The 22401-nt window shown below is 34.2% G+C and overlaps 2 protein-coding genes across 7 annotated transcripts in view; one reads left to right on the top strand and one right to left on the bottom strand.

The window, feature by feature from the left end:
* Window positions 1–8562, bottom strand: part of zgc:162472 (uncharacterized protein LOC553495 homolog) — a 31643-nt gene extending 23081 nt beyond the window's left edge. For 4 of the 6 annotated variants that reach the window (XM_056446416.1, XM_056446420.1, XM_056446422.1 and 1 more), the window contains exons 1-6: window positions 8483–8562; window positions 6389–6654; window positions 4288–4945; window positions 2487–2599; window positions 2287–2349; window positions 815–985 (exon numbers count right to left, since the gene is read on the bottom strand). In XM_056446416.1, coding sequence (XP_056302391.1) covers window positions 815–985; window positions 2287–2349; window positions 2487–2599; window positions 4288–4945; window positions 6389–6645 — 1262 coding nt within the window. In that variant the 5' untranslated portion in view covers window positions 6646–6654; window positions 8483–8562. Of the gene's footprint in view, window positions 1–814; window positions 986–2286; window positions 2350–2486; window positions 2600–4287; window positions 4946–6388; window positions 6666–8482 lie in introns of all 6 variants that reach the window. The other 2 variants (XM_056446417.1, XM_056446419.1) reach the window with 2 other exon arrangements.
* Window positions 8563–8618: 56 nt separating this feature from the next.
* On the top strand, window positions 8619–22223 carry gtf3c5 (general transcription factor IIIC, polypeptide 5). The gene is made up of 11 exons (XM_056447009.1): window positions 8619–8938; window positions 10226–10424; window positions 12159–12357; window positions 12480–12678; window positions 14420–14524; window positions 17236–17350; window positions 17465–17545; window positions 18981–19063; window positions 19157–19239; window positions 21757–21899; window positions 21976–22223. The coding sequence occupies exons 1-11, from the start codon at window positions 8711–8713 to the stop codon at window positions 22119–22121; spliced, it is 1581 nt and encodes a 526-aa protein (XP_056302984.1). The 5' UTR covers window positions 8619–8710; the 3' UTR covers window positions 22122–22223.
* Window positions 22224–22401: the final 178 nt, after the last annotated feature.

The raw sequence follows: 22401 nt of genomic DNA, 5'->3' as shown, positions 1-22401 counted from the left end.
TCTTATTTAAATACATTTTATTCTTGTAATTAATATAATTTTAAGAGATATTATCTGTTTTTATTCCTTTGTCCTGTCATTTTATTTTTCATTTGCTGTACATTTTATTAATTTGATGTCGATATATCACATATTTTATACATCTAAAAGCTTTGGCAATACTGTACAAAATGGCATGCCAATAAAGCAACCTGAACTTGAATGAGAGAAAGAGAGAGGCAATTTTACTTGTCAGTGGGTGCACATGGCTACTGTATAGCATAAAAGAGAAACAGTGGATTTGTTTTTCTTATTTTAACGCATTGAAAAAAAAGTATAAAACAGATAATAATAAAAATGGTGTTAAAAATGGAACTATGTTTTGTTTGTTGCATACAATTTACTATTTATGTGCTGTGGGTAAAAGGTGTGTTTCAATCCAACCACCACCGCAAGTATACTTTTAACCTGTGGGAAGCACTGGGCAAGTAAGGGTAATTAGGAAAGTCATTGTATAACAGTGGTTTGTTCAGTAGGCAATCAAAAATAAATATTGTTTCAGAGGGCTGATAATACTGACCTTAAATGGTTTTTAAAAAATTAAATATTGCTTCTATTCTAGCCGAAATATTTAGTTTTCTCCAGAAAAAAAAAAATATTATAAGAAACACTGTGAAAAATGCTATGCTCTGTTAAACATCATTTGGGAAAGTTTTAAAAAAGTATCACATGAGGGCTAATAATGATGCCTTTAACTGTATATCCTCATATTGGACATCCATATTCTGCACTCCACTTCTGAGCATCAAATCAGGATAAACAAAGCACTACTGACCTCTCCTCGTCAATAATCAGAGATCCATCCTCCGCCACCTTCACTCTGGGCACCAGCAGAGGCTCTTTATCCTCCGCCTGAGCTTCTTCTGTTCTCTCTTCGTCTTCCTCGGGATCAGCATCTTCTGCCACCGGCTCCTCAACGGCTGGAGGATCTGGAGTATTAGAAGAACTGAAGAGAAACAAGAGGTTTAACACAGGACTTTCTTGTTGCTTTTTGTGATAGATGAAAACCTGTGCATTAAATAGAACTTCTCTTGATGATACATTAAGGTCTTATGCAGGAAATCAGCCTCTGGGAGAAACCGAGGATCATTTATAAATAATATTTAGTTTTTTGCAGAGCCTGATTTATTAGACCTCCTCAGCGTATCATCTGGAGCCAAGGGTATTAAATTCACCGGTGTTTTAAGGTTGCCTATATATGTTTTTTGAATCTTAAAGAAGCCTATTGGTTACTTTGGTTAATGGTTAACTTTAAAAAATGTAATTTTGTTGTGTATTTTGTTATTGCTAGTTAACAAGGAAATAATTTAACATTTCTCATTTTCATTTGGGTAAAAAAAAATATATATATTATATATTATATATTTATATTTATTTATTATTATTATTTTTTTTTTTTATTTACTCATTCATTGGTAACCTAGCTTCAGTTTTTTTTTATTTTGATGTGCTTGTTTTTAAGTAATAAAAGCAATTTTATTTTATTTTGAGGAGATAGTGGGAAAATATGAAAACTAAGACAGTTTGCAATTTTCTTATTCTGTATAATTTTGTACTGCGTATGGTATTGTTAAAACAAAACAAAAAAAGCATTAAAATTATTAAAAACTATAGACATTTAAATCAGTAAACAGCACACAAGATAATTAAACTTAATTAATCAACAATGAAAACCCCAGTGGTATTAAAAATAACTTTATATAAACATTCAGAGTCATCTAATACTGGTTGCTTTGCTTTATAAGACCTCAATGTATCATCAAGACCCACAGGTAATAATTTCTCATTACCCGCATCTGATTTTTTTTACTCAAAGTAGACATTCGCTTAAATTCTAATGAATCACCAAGTTAAAAAATCTTCTAATAAAATAAAACAATCAAATATTATCCCTTTAACTAAATTCAAAACCAATAATCTAAAAGAATTTTGTTCACAAAAATTTAAGCTGATAGAAAAAAATAAGCATTTAAAAACTTATAATACATAAATAAAAATTATGTGTTAAAACTATTCTGAAAAAACTAGTTAACCAGGAAATATTTCTCATTTGGTTTTTAAAACTTTAAACGAATACTACTAAAACCAATACAAAAAATTATTAAAAACTATAGACATTTCAATAAATAAATGGAACACAAGAAGACTACAAAAGTCGAATGAGGATAGAAAAGATCAAAATAAAATCAAACTATTAATCAACAACGGATGACATTAAAATAACTTTATATAAATATTCAAGCTTACATTGGTGTAGGAGAGTCATCTAATACTGTCTCAGATGCTTTCTGCTCCTCTTCTGTAAAAGACCTGTACAAAAACAAGACAGTGTCCAATATAATCCATAGGAAACTACCAAAAAAGTCAATAAAGTTGGACATCACCAATCCAATATTAATATCACAAGCACTTGTACAACAAACAGAGGAGTCAAGAAAGGCCCATACTTCATTGGGTTGGAGACGGGTAGGTAATAGATCAGGTCTCTCATGGTCATTTTGGTGTGATCTTTAGGTGCTTTGCGTTCTTTAAGTCCCATCTTGGGCTTCTTCTTGTCTTCCTAGATAAGGGTAGTAGAGGATAAGTTTAGCGAATTAAAATCATTCAGAAAGAAGCCGAGCACAAAACTTCATGTAAGTAGGCAACAAAGTACGATTGGAATTTTATGGGAGTTTAAATTTACATATATTAAAATAACCATTACAATTTAAAAGTTTGGGGTTTATTTTCTTAAATTAAATTACAAATAAATTAATACATTAATAAATCCCAATTTAAACACTCAAGCACTCCACAAAAACATTAAACATTAGTAAAAAACTGTTTTAAACATTAATAATAAATGTTATGCACTAAATCAGTAAATTAGGGTTTCTGAAAAAGCATGCAACAATGAAGACTGGAGTAAGCTAAAAATACAGAGGTGCATAAATAAATACACAATTAAATATATTAAAATTAAAAACAACTTTTAAATAGTGATAATATTTCACAGTTGTTTTTTAAATCAAACAAATGCAGCCTCACAGTCAAACTAAAAAAACTTATAGATGTTATATATTAATCCATATTATTAATAATTCTTTGGCAAATTTTAGTTAGCATTAATCATTTTAAAACTAGATGGCAGTGTTTGGACTAAAATGATGTAGGTTTTATAGTGAAAAATATAGAGCACACCTTAAATGCTGAGAACTATAAAAAAAAAACACTTGGAAATTCTCTGGAACTAATATTTATAGTTACATGACATGTTTCAGTAAAACTCCATTTTTATTTGTTTGTAAACTACTGATGACAGTTATAATATATTCATTATTAGGCATCACAATACCAATGTTTTAAAGAGTGGTTTTTATGCTCATTTTTCCCAATCTCATATTAATCTTGCACACCTACAGTTTATTACTGCATCTATATTTTCTCAAAACATTCTTCAGTTTTTGGAATACATATAAGAGAAAGACACAGCTTTGTGATTTTCTCTGGTAAAAGCCAAACACAGAGTCAAATGCTTGAGGTCTGTGATATTCAACCAAAAATACAGTTCTTTGAAGCCATTCTCCAGCAAGTCCCGTGCAGGCCTGTAGTGACCTCCTCATCTGGGAATTACTGCGTTAATGGACAAGCTCTTGTGCTTGCTATTATGTGCTCTACCATTAGAGGCGGCCATATAAGGAGTTCAAGCTTTAATGTTGTCAACCAGAATGATGTTTGAAAAAAAAAACTTTCCGAAACTAGCACCGAACCAGAAGTATAATTCTTTTGACAAAGAAATAAATCTAATTGTTTAGATGTTTTTTAACACTTACAGTAGTCTATGATCTGCAAGAGAATCCATATTTTATCACTTCAGTAGGGTTAAATGAATAGTTCACCCAAAAATGAATATTATCTCACCATTTACTCACAATCAAGTGGTTCTAAACCTTTATGAATTAGTTTTTTTCACAAAACAAGATATTCTGAAGAATGTTCAAGCAGCCATAGTAAACACCAAAAATACTATGGAAGTCAATGGCTATTTTTCCCCCCCAACATTCGTTAAAATATCTTCCTTTGGGTTCAACAGAAGAAGAAAAAAAAACTTAAAACTGCTTTGAAACAGTAAGTGTTGGGTGACTAAATAATGACATAATTTTAATCTTTGGGTGTACCATCCCTTTAAGAAAGCAATATTTGGTGAAAAACATCAAAGCAAGAGTTTTTAAAAAATAAAAATCAAGCTAAAGCAAAACTCATACACACCTTGTCTTTGACCATTTCTTTTTTCAAAAGCTCCCGAAGTTTCCGAGCCTGCGCTAATCGGATCATGTCTGCCGGGTCGTTCACAGCTGTCAAGGATTTGATGATCTTTGATGGTGACTTCAGTTTTTGAAGCTTCTCTTTCAACAGATCCGTTTGGCTTTGGTCCAGCGGCGCTCCAGGACCACTCTCCTGTTGAACAACTATCTCTTCCACAATAGGAGTCGGACGGCTTTCATTTTCATCCGAAACAGTATCAGGTGGAGAAATCGTCCCAACGCCTTCTTCCTGGACGGTCAATGGCACAACAACTTCTTGTAATGCCCCATGTTTTTGACTCTCTCCGTCATTCTGCAGTGATTCTGGAGAAATGGGTTGACTTTTGGCTGGTCTGCTTCCTCCTGAAGGTCTCCGTCTTGCAGGAACCCTGGGATTGTGGACAGGCGCAGGTATCTCTGCATTGGTGGTTGATTTTTCAGGCTCATTGGGTGTTACTGGTTTTACAGGACATTTTATTGGGGATTTCGGAGTCCTAGCGGAGGCGGAGGCTCGTGGTTTGGCCAGGTTGGGTAAAGCAGTGAAGCGTTTCCTCCTCGGTGGGCCTGATGTCAAAGAAGTGCTTGCTGAATCCTGGGTAGTTGAAATTTTAAATGACGCATCCCTATTGTGAAGCAAAGAATTAGTCATTAGATAGACAAAATGTCTTTTGTAAAGAATAATTTAAATTATAATTAAACAGAAGAAACTGTTTTTGTCTCATTTCTATAACAAATGTCCAAAAATTCTTCAAGCAAGAAGCATTTTCTAGACACGTAAAAAAATATTGATTTGTTTTTAGAAATAATAAGTCAAAATTAAGTGGGTTTTTTCTTAATATAGGCAAAATAATCTGCCAGTCGGAAAAGAAAAATAATCTTATTCCACAGGTAGATTATTTAGCTTGTTAGAGAAATAAGAAAAACAAAACAAAACAGAAACACATACACAGCTACAGATAGACAACCACTGCCTCCCCCATATGCCACGCCTTCGTATGCTTATCAGCCCCGGTGTGGGTAGGCAACCAGCTTTCTAGCTGCAGGACCAGATAGCTGTTACCTACATATCAGTCAAAAGTTTGGGGTCAGTAGGATTTTTAAATGTTTCAAAATAAACTTCTCCTGCTCACAGAGGCTGCATTTATTTCACCAGAAATACAGAACAAATTGTAAAATTGTGGAATGTTGTTGCACTATAAAATAACTGTTCAAAAGTAGTTCGTAATTTAATTTAATCATTTATTACTGTGATTTTAAAGATGAATTTTCAGCTTCATTACTCCAGTCTTCAGAGTCACATGACGCGTCTATTGCGAATTGCAATAATGATGCTAAAACGACATATTGTGCAGCCCTACATGAGACTGAGAAATAATGTATTTTATAAAATAATATAGCAGCCAAACAAAAATAAAAATTTAGGAAGCATGTCAAAATTAAAGCTTAGATTATGTTTAAGTAGCTTTTTTCTTATAATGTGACAAGCTATAACAGAAATAACTTTTATTATGACAGAAATTAAACAATTAACAAATCAATAAAATATGTAAGGGCTGCACTGTGACACAATGGGTCGCACGTTCGCCTCACAGCAAGAACGTCGCCGGTTCAAACTTCGGCTACGTTAGTTGGCGTTTCTGTGTGGAGTTTGCATGTTCTCCCCGTGTTTGCATGGGTTCCCTCCGGGTGCTCCAGTTACCCCCACAAGTCCAAAGACATGCGGTATAGGTGAATTGAATAAACTAAATTGTCCGTAGTGCATGTGTGTGACTGAGTGTGTATGGGTGTTTCCCAGTGATGGGCTGCAGCTGGAAGGGCATCCACTGTGTAAAACATGTGCTGGATAAGTTGGTGGTTCATTCCAGATTAATAAAGGGACTAAGCCAAAAATAAAATGAATGAATTATGTAAATGTTTAAAAGTATATTTTTGGAACCTAACAGAATTCACATTTTACACGCATTTAATTTTAATCCAATAAAATTTCATTTTTACATAAATTAATAAATAAATTTCACAAATCTATTAATTGCAATCTATTATTAGTCTGAAGGTGTGAGACTCACTCTCCACGTTTAGCGTCCTCCAACTGGTCACTAGGGCTGCTGCTCTGAGATGCTTCCTCGTTGGTTTGTTCTGGCGCTGCTATAGACGGGTCAGTATTCAGTTTTTCAGCTGTGACCTCTGAACCCTCAGATGGAGCAGAGTCAGCGGGACTCTGGGAAGCCTGAGCATTCTCCGCAGATGCTTCTCGAGAAGCTGTCGGCGCTCGGCCTGTGGGCTTCACGTTTGGCCGGACACTGATTCTGGACCTGCGCATCATCTTTCCCTGCTAAGAGAAATCTATAAATTACAAATGCAATTTTATATGTGTAGTAAACATTTGAAATGCAAGTAAAATGTCTCCTTTGATGCTTTAAATAATACTGGTGAAAATTAAATATCACAAAAAAAGTTAAATAATGCTCAAAATTCATTCAGTCCAGACTAGATTTCATCAATACAAGGTTTAAAAATAAACATAAATAAATAATGTAATAAAAAATAATAATAGAATAAATGAATATAATAAACAGAGATTACAAAATATCCATTTTCTTGGATGATGAGGTAAAGTTGGTTTTATATTGAGGTAAAGTTTATATTTGCATGTTCAGGCTTTCTCCTTAATAGTTTTACAGGCCTATAGCCGAAGGAGGGGTGGCACCCATCACTGACGAAGGTTCAGAATTTGTCCCATACATTAGCTCATTTGTCCTTTTTGACTGCTATTTTTAACATAATTTTTATTATAATTTGGCCTCATTTATAGGAGCCTCAGGAACTGTGAAAACATACTTTTTCATTTTTCAGAAACTTGGAACACAATTCAGGTCTGAAGGGGTTAATATCACTTCATAATATCATTTTATATCATTATAAAATCATTTTATATCAATATAACAATATAATTTTCAAAAGTATTGTTTGCCAATCTTAAATATAGAAATCATTTTAGCAGCCAATGACTATCAAAATACAACATTGTTCACGCACAGTCAATTAAATAGTGCTAATGTTGTTATGAAGTCATATTTCAGCAATATTTGAAGCACATAATTCTGTGCAAATGTCAACCTTGCCATGAAAAATAAATAAATTTTCACCAAAATATGGAAACCGTTTCAGGGTTTTTTGTGTAAGCTAGTATTTTACAGTACTTTAGAAATACTCAGAAATGCATCTGTCAATGTTTTCAAACTATTCTATTTGATTTACCAAAGTCAATTTCACATCTGTCGCATCCATAACGACACGTCTTCCTAATAAATGTGAAAATATTAAATTAAATAAAACCAACCATTTTTGTTTTCTAGAGAGCCAATTCTTATCCTTTTGAATATTATTGTTTTTTTTTTGGGTTGTGCAGTTTAAGACACAGAATTTCTACAATGTTGTTTACTGTAAACCCGCAGACTTTTTTGTCACATCCATAACTCATGTTTATTTTCATCATATAAGGTACAAAACATGTTTACAGATTGATATTTTTCTGATCCCATAACCCTGCTTCAATGTTAACATATAGTTTCTATGCGAATTTATGTTTTGAGCTTTTACTGCAAATGTCACATCTATAACTCTGGAATTGCTCACTTACAGGATGTTTTAGACTATATTTTAGAATATTCAAAGTAGCTTGGTAAGCAATATAGGACAGTCACAAGTTGTCACTGTCTAAAAATAAACGAATGTCCGAATATAAAACCAACTTTACCTCGACCACATTTGTAATATTATACACAGTAATACGACATTATTTTACAGTGAATAATGCATTAGTGTACTTGGTTCCTTAGACGTATTCTACTGTCAAGCCTATTTGACAGATGAGGTTAGTCAAAGTCTTTTCCCTGTTCGATTAAATGTAATAGCTCACACATTTACGTATACAACATCAACAAACTTAAAAAGTGACCAATACATACAATAATGTTTACAACATGTCTGTAATAACTACATTAAGTTAACTCATTGTAATGTTTTCTCTTCGTGTTGCCATTGAGTGCCCTGTCCAGCAATACCCATTAACCTCACACACCGCTCGTATTTTTACCCACACTTTGCGTTTTATAAGCTCACTATAAGTTTAAATACTTATAGCACAATCACGAACTTACTTTACGTTGAAGTTTATGGTGATTTTATAGTCAACTACTCAGCGGTCCACGTCCTCCATGCTTGATGTTTGTTACTGCGCATGCGCACTGCCATCCCGGAACTAAAGATGTCTCTAAGAACCTTAAGTTCCACCCGGATGATTTTAACAAGAGGACATGTTTGTCTACATGCTGTTTACTTGGACATTCAGTCACAGCAATACACAATTATAAAGATGTTTTTACCTTATGCATAAGCGTCAAACGAAAATGGATCCTGTGAATACAAGCGAGGCGGTCATGTCAGGCACAGAAGTGAGAAATAAAGGAGAAAGCAGAGATGAAGCTGTTGTGTTGGGAAATTCAGCAACATTAGCTCTTTCTGACACGAATCTAGTGTGTGTTGAATATCCAGCGGTGGTCAACAATGTGAACAGAATGCTGGACAGCATTGGAGGAGAACAAGGAGTGTCAAAAGTGAGTCTACTTTCAGTTAAACGAAGACCGAGACAATGCTTTGGCTGTCAAATGTGTCTGATTATGTTACTGTACAGTAATTAGTTGTTGTTAGAATTAGAATAAGCCGTTTAAACGATGGATAATTTGCTTTTATTATATAATATAAACATTATTATAGGTGAGTTTTCTCCATAATAATAATAATGTAAATTAATAATAATATAGTAATATGTTGATATATTTACAGTATGCACAATATCTTCATAGAACTTGATCTTTACTTCATATGATATATAATGATTTGTGGTATAAATGAAAAAATCTGTACGTACGTATCTGTACATATGTATGACCGTACCTTTGTGTATTATATGTATCTCATAATCTCATTTTTTACTTAAGAAACATTTTTATATTAATAAAAATTCCTTGCGTTTATATGGCACATTTCTGGACACTCAAAGCGTTACACGTTTTTGAGGGAATCTCCTCATCCACCACCAGTGTGCAGCATCCACCTGGATGATGCACACCACACACCAGCTGGAGAGGAGACTGATGTCAATTAATGGGAATGCCAATGACGTGGGAATGGTTAGGAGGCCATGATGGACAGAGGCCAGTGAGCAAATTTGGCCAGGATGCCGTGGTTAAACCCCTACTATTTTTCAAAGGACATCATTGGGATTTTTAATAACCACAGAGTCAGAGCCTCAGTTTCACGTCTCATCTGAAAGACAGTTAAAAACTGTTATGCTGTTTATGTTTTTTTTTTTGTTTGATTTATATAAAAGAACTGTATTTATTTGAAAGTTAAGTATTAAGTTATATATAGATATTATATATATTTTTATTAAACGTCTTTGATGTCACTTTAGAGGTATTTAGTACATCCAATGTTTTACTAAAACAAACTGACACAAATCTTTTGAACAGTACTGTAAATGCTTGTGTGCTGAATATGTGTGTGTTGTGAAGCTTTGCGCGGATACCCAATGGAAAAAAAAAAGCTTCAAGATGAAAATGGCATTTTAGACTCAATTCTTTCCTTTATAGTCAGCCTCCTTCAGCGTCACAAGAATTACAATACAAAACATAAAATAAAACAAAAAAATATGTAAAAGTATAGCATTTTAGGGGAAGAGCAGCGCACACACTTCTTTCTCCCTCTCCTCGCATACGCAGACTGACTCCTGCAGCGCACACGCATAATGCGGTGTATATACACATAGTAATGGACGTTACAGTGTGTGTAACCTGAGTGTTATAATGGATTGTATGTTAACCTGGGGTGTTTCTGGACAGACATATGCAGACTCTTCAAAAAGAATTGAGCTTCGCTTTCGGCCAGGGGATCCGTTCTGTCATCCTGCTTACGGCAATCGCTACTCCTCCACCAACCTGCTGCTCAGAGTTCGACGAAGGACCCGCAGAGGGAACAGTTCAGAGACCCAAATCAGCATGGAGATAGTAGGACTTATAGGAACCACCTATAAGTTTCAAGGTTTGAAGTGCACATTTATTTACTAGTATGTTTATTTTAATTAAATATTTTAACTTAATTAATTTTAATGTTAATTTTAATTTAAAAAGATATATTTTGAAATACATTTTAGACATTTCTACCAAAACCAAATCATTTATTGGGTGTTTATTTTAAATGATATGCAAGATTAATGGTTCAAAGGGGAGAAATTTAATTTAATTTAATTTAAAAACATCATTTTAACCATAGAAAGCATATTAAACTTTACTGTTTCAAATGTGAAAGCAAAATGTCAAAATATGGGTGAAATAATGCCCCATAGTCATTCAGGATAATGAAACTACATACTTATGATATGTAAAACGAATAAATTATAATAAATGCAATTATTTATTAAAAACATCTTACTGGCAAATAGGTAAAATCTAGTAGTTTGAAGGATTGTGGCAAAGATTTATGTGGTGCTTAAACAGTACTCGGTTTAATATGTCATTAAAGGAATCTTGTTCTAAATACGTCTGGAAAGATGTTTTGGTATATAAAATATCATTACACTGAGAGGCGTTTAACTTTACATCTGTATACCATGGTGAAAATGTAAGATAATCAATACATTTTATGCAAATACAAAAAAATAAACAGGATGCATAGTAATGTATGATCAAACTAAAGCTGTATTACACATCTATGTTTTGAGGAACTTTTTTTTCTTTTACCTGGATAGTTTGTACTGTTGCTTTTCCAGTTTTGATTTCATGCAGTCTTAAAGGGATAGTTCTCCAAGAATTGTTTTTAACGAACATTAAGGGGATAGTTTACCCAAAAATTTAAATGTACTCACTATTTACCCTCAAGTGGTTCCAAACCTTTATGAGGTATTTGAAGAAAGCTAAAAACCTGTAACCATTGACTTCCATAGTAGAAAAAAATAAATACCATGGATGTCAATGAATACAAGTATCCCAACATTTTTAAAAATATCTTCTTTTGTGTTCAACAGAAGAAAGTATCTTATAAAGGTTTGAAACGAGTGAAGCGAGATTAAATGAGAGCAGAATTTTCATATTTGAGTGAACCGTCCCTTTAAATATAATCACCCCAATGGGAAAGTTATTTTGAAGAGCACATAATTCATAACAATATTAGACCCTATTGACATTCATTGTTTGGACAACTCTACTAAACGCTGAGGGATTTTTCTAAATACCTGCTTTTGTGTCAAAGAAAGCAAATTAATCAAGGATGGACTTTAGTAATCAAATTATTTCCCTTAACCTGAATAAGAAAATAATATATTTAAGATGTAAACATGAGTTGCTTTTTCAATGTCTCTTTCATGATCTCGTTTTTTGCACGTAGATCGATAAATGACACTATCCAATGCTTCCTCTGGAGTTTCATGTAATTTCGGGTGTTTAATTAAATTTTTTTTACTTTAACTGCAGTTTGACAGTTTCGCTTTCATTCAGGAACATTTCATTCATGTCTTTGTGACATGGAAAGAAAAATGCTGGTTACGAATGGAAAGAAAAAAACCTCCTCACTTCAATAATGCAACTTAAATAGGAATACTGCACGTCTTAAGTCCATTTCTGTTTGGGTCAATTATGACTTTAGTTGGATTAAGGTCATCAAAAATTGCTGTTTACATGCTAGACTCTTAATCAGAGTATTGTCTTAATCATATTAAAATTGAAGTATTGGTGTCCATGCAAACGTCAATGATAGATTTTTTACCATTTCTCACTTTAGGAATGGCTGACTTCCAGTATCTGGCAACTCACAGCGATCCAGAAGGCAACCAGGTCTCCCTGTACGACAAGATCATTTTGCGCAAACCAGAGAAGAAGGAATTCTACGACAACCCTGTGCCTCTTTTCATTCCTCCCCCTATTTTCTCTCGTCTGGACATGCCTGTGGATTACTTCTATCGGCCTGATGTAATGCACAAGTAAGCTGGAAAACTACGTGAATTCTCAAATGAGTTCATAGGTTGTAATAGCAAATAATTGTACATGTGCTTTGATGCTTTTGATAGTTGATTACATCATTTGTTGTCTTCCCCATGAACAGCAAGGACACTGCGTTTCAATCCGCTCTCATGAAAGATCATATTATCGCCCCAAATCGGGCTCGCCGGCCAAACAATGCCATTTTTGTCAACTTTGATGACAAGACCATACCATCAGAACCTCTGGAGGCTGCAGTGGCCAGCTGGAAGAAGCTCTGTGTTCATCCTAACGATTTAAAGGCCGAGAAGCAAATCACACAGGTTTGTGAGATGGATTTACATGTTTTAATGTAATAGCAAATGATTATAGTTTATCAGTGCCTCTAGGATTTTGTATGGACATTTTTATTATCATATTTGCAGCCTAAAATTGCTGATTTTGTGATGGTTTTCTCAAAACGTATGCCTTTTTTGCCTCAATTCTAGTGTTTTGCTATGAAAAAAGAAAGAAGAAGTGTTAAATTGACCTTTTTTTGATCTTAGGAACCATCAAGACTTACTATATCCTTCAGGAACTTGTGTATTTATGATATCTATTAGGTAAAATTTGAAAGTGTGGTCAGTAATTTAACAGTAAGGGCATGTTAAATTGATCAGAGGTGTTAATATACACGTACCGGCCACTTTATTAGATACACCTTACTAGTGCCGGGTTGGAACCCCTTTCGCCTTCAGAACTGCCTTGATTCTTCGTGGCATCGATTTAACAAGGTACTGGAAATATTCATCAGAGATTTTGGTCCATATTGACATGATAGCATCATGCAGTTGCTGCAGATTTGTTGGCTGCACATCTATGATGCGAGCTTCCCGTTCCACCACATCCCAATGGTGCTCTATTGACTGAGGAGACCATTTGAGTACAATGAACTCATTGTCATGTTCAAGAGACCAATATGTGGTCATTTGTGCTTTATGATATGGTGCGTTATCCTGCTGGAAGTAGTGATCAGAAGATAGGTACACTGGTCGTAAAAGGATAGACATGGGCAGCAACAATACCCAGGTAGGCCGTGGTGTTGACACGATGCTCAGTTGGTACTAATGGGCCCAAAGTGTGCCAAGAAAATATCCCCCACACCATTACACCATCAGCAACAGCCTGAACTGTTGATACAAGGTAGGATGAATCCATGCTTTCATGTTGTTGATGCCAAATTCTGACCCTAGCATCTGAATGTTGCAGCAGAAATCGAGACTCATCAGACCAGGCAACGTTTTTCCAACCGTTTATCGTCCAATTTTGGTGAGCCTGTGCAAATAGTAGCCTCAGTTTCCTGTTCTTAGCTGACAAGAGTGGTACCCGGTGTGGTCTTCAGACCAGCTTGTCTGGCACCAACAACCATGCCACGATCAAAGCCACTTAAATCACCTTTCTTTCCCCATTCTGATGTTCAGTTTGAACTGCAAATCGTCTTGACCATGTCTACATGCCTAAATGCATTGAGTTGCTGCCTTTTGATTGGCTGATTAGAAATTTGCGTTAATGAGCAGTTGGACAGGTGTACCTAATAAAGTGGCCGGTGAGTGTATTTAGAACATGCTAAAAAAAAAAACTTCAGAATCATGATCTGTTGGATTATGTGACACTAACTGGATTAATAGCTAATAACAATTCAGCTTTGCCATCATAAAAATGAATTGCATTTTACCAGTTTTAAATTATACAACATTTACTTTAAATTGTGATATTTCAAAATAGCTCATATTGTATATTTTTATTAAAAAATAAACACAGTTTTGCTGAGCATATGACAACAACAACATAAAAATAGAACCTCGGACATGATAAAATGTGACCTAAATGGTGGTGTTTATACAGTATTTAGTTGCCGTTTCATTAGAGTGGGCGGTCAACAGGGTAAAGGGTTAAAACTAAAAATGCTCTTTTAAAAAAGCTGTGAAAGTTGTGGTTTAATGTTATGGGAAAAAGTCCTTATCTTATCCCACTACCACCTGTGCTTCATTTGGAAATAATCATTATTTGATTTCGCCTCCGCAGCTTTTCGAGAAAAGACCCATATGGTCTCGCAACGCCGTCAAGGCCAACATCAACATCCACCCTGAGAAAATGAAGCACCTCCTGCCATTTGTGGCATACTACGCGGTGAGTAGATTTAAAAAAAAAAAAAAGTAAACTATAGGCTCAGTAAACATGTCTGTGATAAACATATCTTGATTCTTTTCAGTGTGTTAAATTAGTCTCCTATCCCAGGTTCATGCAGAGAGCGTTAGGTAGTTGTTATGCAGCACTATCACTACGTCTCTATTTGTTTTTAGTGGGTTGTTATAGAAACATTGGTTCAACCTACAATGTAAGATTAAAACTGGAGTTCCTGTTTGTCTGTATGAATAATCAGTGGGCTTTTGTCAATGTGTAACCTGTATTGATTATTCTCTCTTAATTGTGATTTTAGCATTTGTTGTAATGCAATTGTTTTGTTATTGGTTTTTATTATAATTATTTAGGCGGAGGCTTTAAATAACAATAATTCATTCATTCGTTTTCCTTCGGATTAGTCGCTTATTTATCAGGGGTCGCCACAGCGGAATGAACCGCCAACTATTCTAGCATATGTTTTTTTTAATATTTTGGCTAAAAAAAGACCAAAACTCTTAAGTAAGAAAAGTGTTTAGTTTTGTTTAGTTTTTTTTTGGTTGTTGTTTTGCAGCACATATAACTAAATATCGGCATGGGCCGGTATAAGATTCTGACGGTATGATAACCGTGGATAAAAATATCATGATTTCACGGTATTGTGGTTACTGCTGTAAAATCTGCTCTTTTTAAATGTCTGGGTAAAAACAAAAAGTCTTTTCCCGTTTTTTTTTAACAATTACATTTTTAATATTTTGGAGCAGTAAACATGCCAGGCTAAATAATTCTATTGAATCATTAACTTCTGCTGTTTTCATTAGTTTCTAAAACAGATTTCTTTACCATTTAAACCAGCATCTTTGGATTTCCTTTCTGCTGGAGATACTGTTTTCCTAAAAACTAACAAAAAAAGTAATTAAAAAAATCTTACACATACCTTATGAATGGTATAGCAGAAAATGTTGTCAGTTTTAAAACCTTGACTTTTCTAAACTGCATTATACCTTGAAAATGGTTATCGTCCCATGCCTAACATATATATATATATATATATAATTGTTTAATTATTATTATTATTATTTTTTTTTTATTCATATTTGAATTGAATACAAGAAAGATATCAGGAATAAAACATCACTACAATTAAGAGAAAATACAATAACAAAAGCTAGGAAAAAGAGAGGGTGGTCTTTACAAATCCATGAAGTCATTAAATTTTAAGAAACTTATTAATAAGAAAAATAATAAGTCTAAGAAATTCAACAAGTGAAATTTCTGCCAGGAAAATATTCAAATATAGTTATTGTCTTTGAGAACTTATTTTTGTGCATCAAAAATGTACAATGTAATACAAACAAAACTTAACGATAGGATCGAGAGCATGATCACTACCAGAAAAATGCAGTAAAATATCTTTCATAGATGAGTTTAAAGAACACCTATGATGAAAATCGTCTTTTGTGAGCTGTTTGGACAGAACTGTGTGCAGGTATAGTGTGTCCACAGACATATTGGAGTGATATAAAGACAACAAGTCTCTCTTTTTTTTTCTGATGTTAAAATAGGATCCACCAAATTGATTTAAATCCGCATATTAATATGTCTCCGTAGTAACACGTAAAATCATATCCACAAGACAGGATGTGCGCAAAGAACAAAATCTGTTCAGCTTGCTGTGATCATCAATCATCATTAAATGTGATCAAGAATGAGTTTCACAAGTTTAAAATGTTTTTAAAACACTGCATGCTTGTAATGAATTACTTTGTCACCACAGCTGCATGTCAGTACAATTATAAAAGACTCTTCAATCCTAGTTTGTGGACGTTTAATCGGGTTTGTTATGTACATTAACATAACAGATATTCATACAGCAGTGGATATTAACGTGTATCCTGTCACATTTGTTGTGGAAAAACAGTGCAAAGTTAAACGCACGCGCTTTTATGTGTGTGTGTGTGTGTGTGTGTTTGCCTGAACTTTGTAACAACATTTTGTGACTCATCGTCGCAACTTCACTACAAATACATCAAATAATCATTGGGAAAGTTCTTACTGTTGTATTTCTAACAAACGATCTGCTTCCTTCATGTCTGTCACTGTGCTGTTTATCTGACGCAGCCAAGGCGGAGATTGAGGCACACTGACAAGAATGTGTAAACGCTGGGTGGGGACAACTAGCATTAAAGGCACAGGCCACAAAAACAGCTACAATGTGTTCAGAACAGAAAATTCCAATATTCTGAAAGCTATAATAAATAATCTGATGGATGTTTTGAGCTGAAACTTCACAGACAAATTCTGGAGACACAAAAGACTTCTTTTAAATCTTGAAAAAGGGGTAAAATAGGTGCCCTTTAAATCATACTTAAAAATGGAAGATGAATGAGAATTAAGGTTATTCCAAAGAGATTTGACACGAGTGCAGGAACTACATGTACTCAATCATGTAGTGTTTAGGTGGCACGGTGGCTCAGTGGTTAGCACTGTCTTCTCACAGCAAGAAGGTTGCTGATTCGAGTCCCGGCTGGACCATATGGCATTTCTGTGAATATATCAATGTGACCATATGGCATTTATTCAGAGACTAAGCTGAAGGAAAATGAATGAATGGATGTAGTATTTAGTTGTCCAGCATCATGTTCATCACAGAGAGCCGGGGGCCAGGGTTTCCTCATTAGAAATTGTGTCAAATTAAAATCCCTAATATTTGTGTGTAGTTAACAGGGCCATGGAGGAGTTTGTGGGTCAGGTTTGGATATGATCCTCGAAAGATACCAGGAGCTAAAATCTACCAGGTTTTAGACTTCAGAATCCGCTATGGAATGAAGCATGGTGAGCATCCCCATCGACCCAAACACATTCGAAACAACCCCAATTATCATACATTCTGTGACTCCAGATGCGAGTGTAATTGATGCTATATACATGTGTGATTTTTCTGTGTAGGATTTGGTGTCAATGACATGCCAGTGAAATCCAAGAGAAGTGCTTATCATTACAGCCGCCCAACTACTATCAACAGGGCAGGTATGACAACACCAATAGCACACAGTGTTCCCTGAATCATAGAATTTTTATTTAGTTTCTCACAACAACCATTCACCACCCCCTCAGTTCACTTTTAGAATCCAGTACCCTTTTGGCTCTAAATATTACAACATGTTAACATGCACAACATCATTCAAAGCTGGCTACATTTTTTTTATGTTTTTAAATTTGTAATAATAGTTCTGAGCAAAAATAGCGGCTTAAATTTAGTGGATAAGTCATTTAGTGCAAGTGTAAAGATGTGCATTACCTAAGATGTGTAAGATGTCGATCCCAGTTGTAAAACATCTAGTTGATCATTTGGAAAAGTTGCAGAAGGTTGATTTTTCCGATTAATCCTCTGTTGAACTGCATCCCAATCATCACAAATACTGTAGAAGACGTATTGGAACCCGCATGGACACAAGATTTTCACAGAAATCAGACATGTTTGGTAAAGGAAAAATCATGGTTTGGGGTTACATTCAGTATGGGGGTGTGTGAGAGATCTGCAGAGTAGATGGCAATATTACAGCCTGAGGTATCAAGACATTTGTGCTGCCCATTACATTACAAACCACAGGAGAGGCAAATTCTTCTGCAGGATAGCACTCCTTCTCATACTTCAGCCTCCACATCAAAGTTCCTGAAAGCAAAGAAGCTCAAGGTGCTCCAAGATTGGCCTTTATTTGAAGTTATTTGAGTCATTGCAGAGATGTATGGATGCAGTCCTCCAAGCTCATGGGAGTCATGCACAATATTAATTCTTTTTCCACTGCACCATGACTTTATATTCTATACTGTACATTATTTCTGTTAAATGACAAGACTTTTGTCTAAGCAAAGTCAGACCTTATTAAATAATAAAAAATCAATATTTTATTTTGGTAAAATAAGCGTAATCTGGAGGCCTTTGCCTTTCAAGCCACTTCTGATACCAAATGATCAACTAAAAGTAGTTTTTATTTGTTGTTCCTAAAACTTGCATAGGCAACAAGACATTTGTCAGGTAGTGTATACCATAAATTTGCCAGGCATATTTTTAACAAAAATCTTTTGATGACATATTAATGGCTATTTAAAGAACCACAGCACATCTAAAATATTAGTCAGTTAACATTTTTAAATCTTTATGTTACCACTATCCTTCAAACCACTACGTTTTATTGTCAGCAGGATTTTTTACTAATTTAAAATGTAATCGATTTGGTATGATCACTTACTAATTTATATATTTTAGTAAGCACATGTCAGAACACATTTGCTCCATTTGTACATGGACATCTGTCATGATGATGAAACATTTCTGAAATTGTTTGAAATCTTAATAGACACTGCTTGTTTTTAATATGCTCTTAAATGTATAGTCTAGTATATTAAACTGCTTTTTGTTTCTTTTAATGGTGGCGTATTGTTGTTTTGTGCAATTCTATAGTTCCTCTACCTGCTAGTGTGACAGACATCCCCCAGGAAAGCACTTCATCTTCAGGACCTGTCACTGCAAAGTACATGCTTAAGGTATTTTCAGATGTGTGATATTTTCCTTTAAGGGTTTGTTTTTCCTCGATCAGCCACTAATGTTTAAACCCGTTTTGTTTATACTCTTTAAAGGAATCCGTCTACATCTTTCGGGAAGGAATGCTGCCTCCATATCGACAGATGTTCTACCAGTTGTGTGATCTGGATGTAGAAAAGCAAGTACTTTGGGTTACTTTTTATTTTACAGTTTAAATAAAAATAAAAATATTAAATTGTAATATTTTAAATGACATACAGAATTATTAACCCCCCACCCCCCAAGTCAGAATTATTAGCCCCCCTGAATTATTAGCCCCTATTTATTTTTTCCCTAATTTCTGTTTAACGATAAGAATAGTTTTTTCAACACATTTCTAAACATAATAGTTTTAATAACTCATCTCTAATAACTGATTTATTTTATCTTTGCCATGATGACTGTAAATAATATTTGACTAGATATTTTTCAAGACACTTCTATACAGATTAAAGGGACATTTAAAGGCTTAACTAGGTAAATTAGGCAAGTTATTAGCCACTTTCACACAGTGATACTGGTAAATATCCAGAAAATTTCCGGAACGACCTTACCGGTAAATAAAAAAGAAAGCGCTGTTCACACAGACAAGGATGTTACAGAATTTTTCCAGAAAAGACCGTTCACACATCCATGCCAAAATACCAGTAAATTCTGACATCATTAACCATAAATTAGCTCTAAACGGCTGCGCTTGTATTTGTAATCATAGAAGGGGTCAGGCTTTTGTTGATGGTTTCACTTTTATTTAAAGCTTTAGGTGCTTTGCGAGATGTACATAATATGTGTGTGTGCTGGCCCTCACCAGAGCACTCCTGCACTTCACGTGCACATGCGTCAAGAAACCGAAGCAGAGCTTGAAGGTAAACAAACAACGGTTTATCATAAGCATCTTATCAATAATTTTTTACAGAGTTGGCATTCAGAAGGAAGATAGAAACGTTATTTGATTAATATCTAGCAGCTAAATGTGTCTGGAAAAATATTCAACGGCTTTTATTTTCATAAACAGTGCGGATCTAATGCGTCTGAATGGTCTGATAGGCTGGAGTAGACGTCTCACGTCGGCGCAATCTAAGCGTGAAGGCGCTCTTTCCGGCAATTTTCCTTCTGCGTTCACACAGAGCAGCATTCCGGCAAATTTACGGTAATGTTAGAACTTATCTTTCCGGAAAATTGCTGGAATGAATTTACCAGTATTTTCAAAAAGGACCTGTTCACACATACACCCTTACACAAAGGTCTGTATGTGTAAAAGAGGCTATTGTCTAAAGTGTCCAAAGAGGCTATTGTTTAACAATGGTTTGTTCTGTAGAAAATCTGAAAAAAAATATCACTTTAAAGGCTAATAATATTGACCTTAAAATGGTTTTAAAAGAATTAAAAACTGAATTATTCTAGACGAAATAAAACAAATAAGACTTTCTCCGGAAGAAAAATATATTTAAAAATAAATAAACAAATAAATAAATAAATAAACATAGGAAATACTGTGAAAAATTCCTTGCTCTGTTAAACATCATTTGTAAATTACAAATTCACTATTAAGCAAATAGTTTATAAGTAAAAAAAAATGTCCACAAGAGCAACAGCCAGTAAAATTGCTGTATTTTAGACTATATTTGCATATGTGACTCTATGGTACATTGCAAAGCATGTATTTTTCAGAAAGCCTTTTAACTTCATTGTCTTCCATAACTAAACCTAACAAAAAATAATTGTGCTTAACACACACTAAATGCATTCCCAAGTTTATTGATAAATACAGAAATATTAAGATTTGCATTAGAATATTTGAATGTTCATGCACAATTTACTTTCATTACTATAGTACGTGCATGCAACATGTAAAAGGATCTATAAAATAGGGTTTTCCTAAAATGTCTTAAAAAAATCAAAATTTTAGGCCTTAAAAGTCTTACATTTACTCAAATATTGTGTTGTTAAATCTTTTTTAAACAGGACTTAATTTTCCTTTGTTCATGTATTGCTAACCCAATCTGGCCAAAACCTATACAATCACCAACAATGCATCTCAATAAAACTTTAAACTGTTTATTTAAAAAGGTCATTAACTCTATTTATCATTATGGTTTCATTATTTTCCTTACAGTAACATTTGTTTAAAAGTGCTCCATGTATTTACTGCTGAACACTGACCTGGACAGATTGTTGTGCATAGATTTAGTTTATTATCATTTTTAATATTAAAAACAGTTGTTCTTTTATTTATTTTATTTTTAAAAAAGTTTGTGTTGGAAGAAAAGTGTATAGATACAAGTAGAGGTTGCTTGATTTTACACCATATTTAAAATACTTTGCTACGAAATATCTAAAATGTTTTAATTTTTATTATTAATTTATTATTGTATTATTAAACGCATTAAATTATAATAATTTTTTTGATAGGGCAAATAAAAATATTTTACATGTGGGCCAATTGAAAAATTCCTTCGCTTTTAGCCCTTTGAGTCTATAATTTTATTCATAATGGTCTTAAAAATGTCTTTAAAGTCTTACATTTAACTTAGTCAAACCTGCAGAAACCCTGCTGGAGATTGATGGCCGTTTCTTCATTCACTCATTCATTCATCCACTACGAGACTCATCCCACTCCTCCTTACCTTTACAGCTCTTCTCTTTTCCTTCTTTTCAGAATACAGAACATCATCCATAAGAATGATGGGAAAGAGGAAGTGTGTGATGAGAGAGATGGCTGGTGTGTTCCTCACACGGCCGATGAGCTCAGAAACATCATCTCAGGAATGATCCAGCAATACGTCAAAGCCAACCGCCCTGGTAAAAACACACACAAAAGCAGTGCATTGCTGATTATTAAATGGTATAAAAGCAAAATAACGCTTTGTCTTTGCAGGTCCATCCACCCAGAAGCCTGTAAAAAGAAGAGCCAAAGTTGACAGCGGAGAAGAGGATGATGAAGATGATGACGATGATGAAGATTTCAAGCCCTCTGATGGTAGCGACAATGAAATGGAAACTGAGATTGCAGATTACATGTAACTGCCCTTTAGTTTCATCTGTGGAACTAATACTTTTGATATGTAAATGGTAGTGCTGTCAAATGATTAATCGCATACAAAATAAAAGTTCATGTTTTTCAAATATATTTGTGCATACTGTGTATATTTTTGTGTATATAAATATATTCGTGAATATTTTTTTTTTGTCTGAATAACACAGTTGAGAACCGGGTTAGTAACTGTACTATGGAACGGAGCTGGGCAGCTGCTGCAATTGGATACTAAACCAAGTTGGCGACCCGGGAGTGTTACAGACTGTA

Source organism: Danio aesculapii, chromosome 21 (assembly GCF_903798145.1).
Source record: "Danio aesculapii chromosome 21, fDanAes4.1, whole genome shotgun sequence".
NCBI classification, from domain to species: Eukaryota; Metazoa; Chordata; class Actinopteri; order Cypriniformes; family Danionidae; genus Danio; species Danio aesculapii.
This window is presented reverse-complemented; position numbering and strand designations above follow the sequence as displayed.

Bases quoted from the DNA above. Each gene is read 5' to 3' on its own strand.
- gtf3c5 (XM_056447009.1), top strand. From the start codon at position 8,711: ATGCATAAGCGTCAAACGAAAATGGATCCTGTGAATACAAGCGAGGCG. The intron at 12,679-14,419 runs GTTTGTGAGATG...TCGCCTCCGCAG, and splicing joins CCGAGAAGCAAATCACACAG to CTTTTCGAGAAAAGACCCAT. The intron at 19,240-21,756 runs GCAAGTACTTTG...CCTTCTTTTCAG, and splicing joins TGTGATCTGGATGTAGAAAA to AATACAGAACATCATCCATA.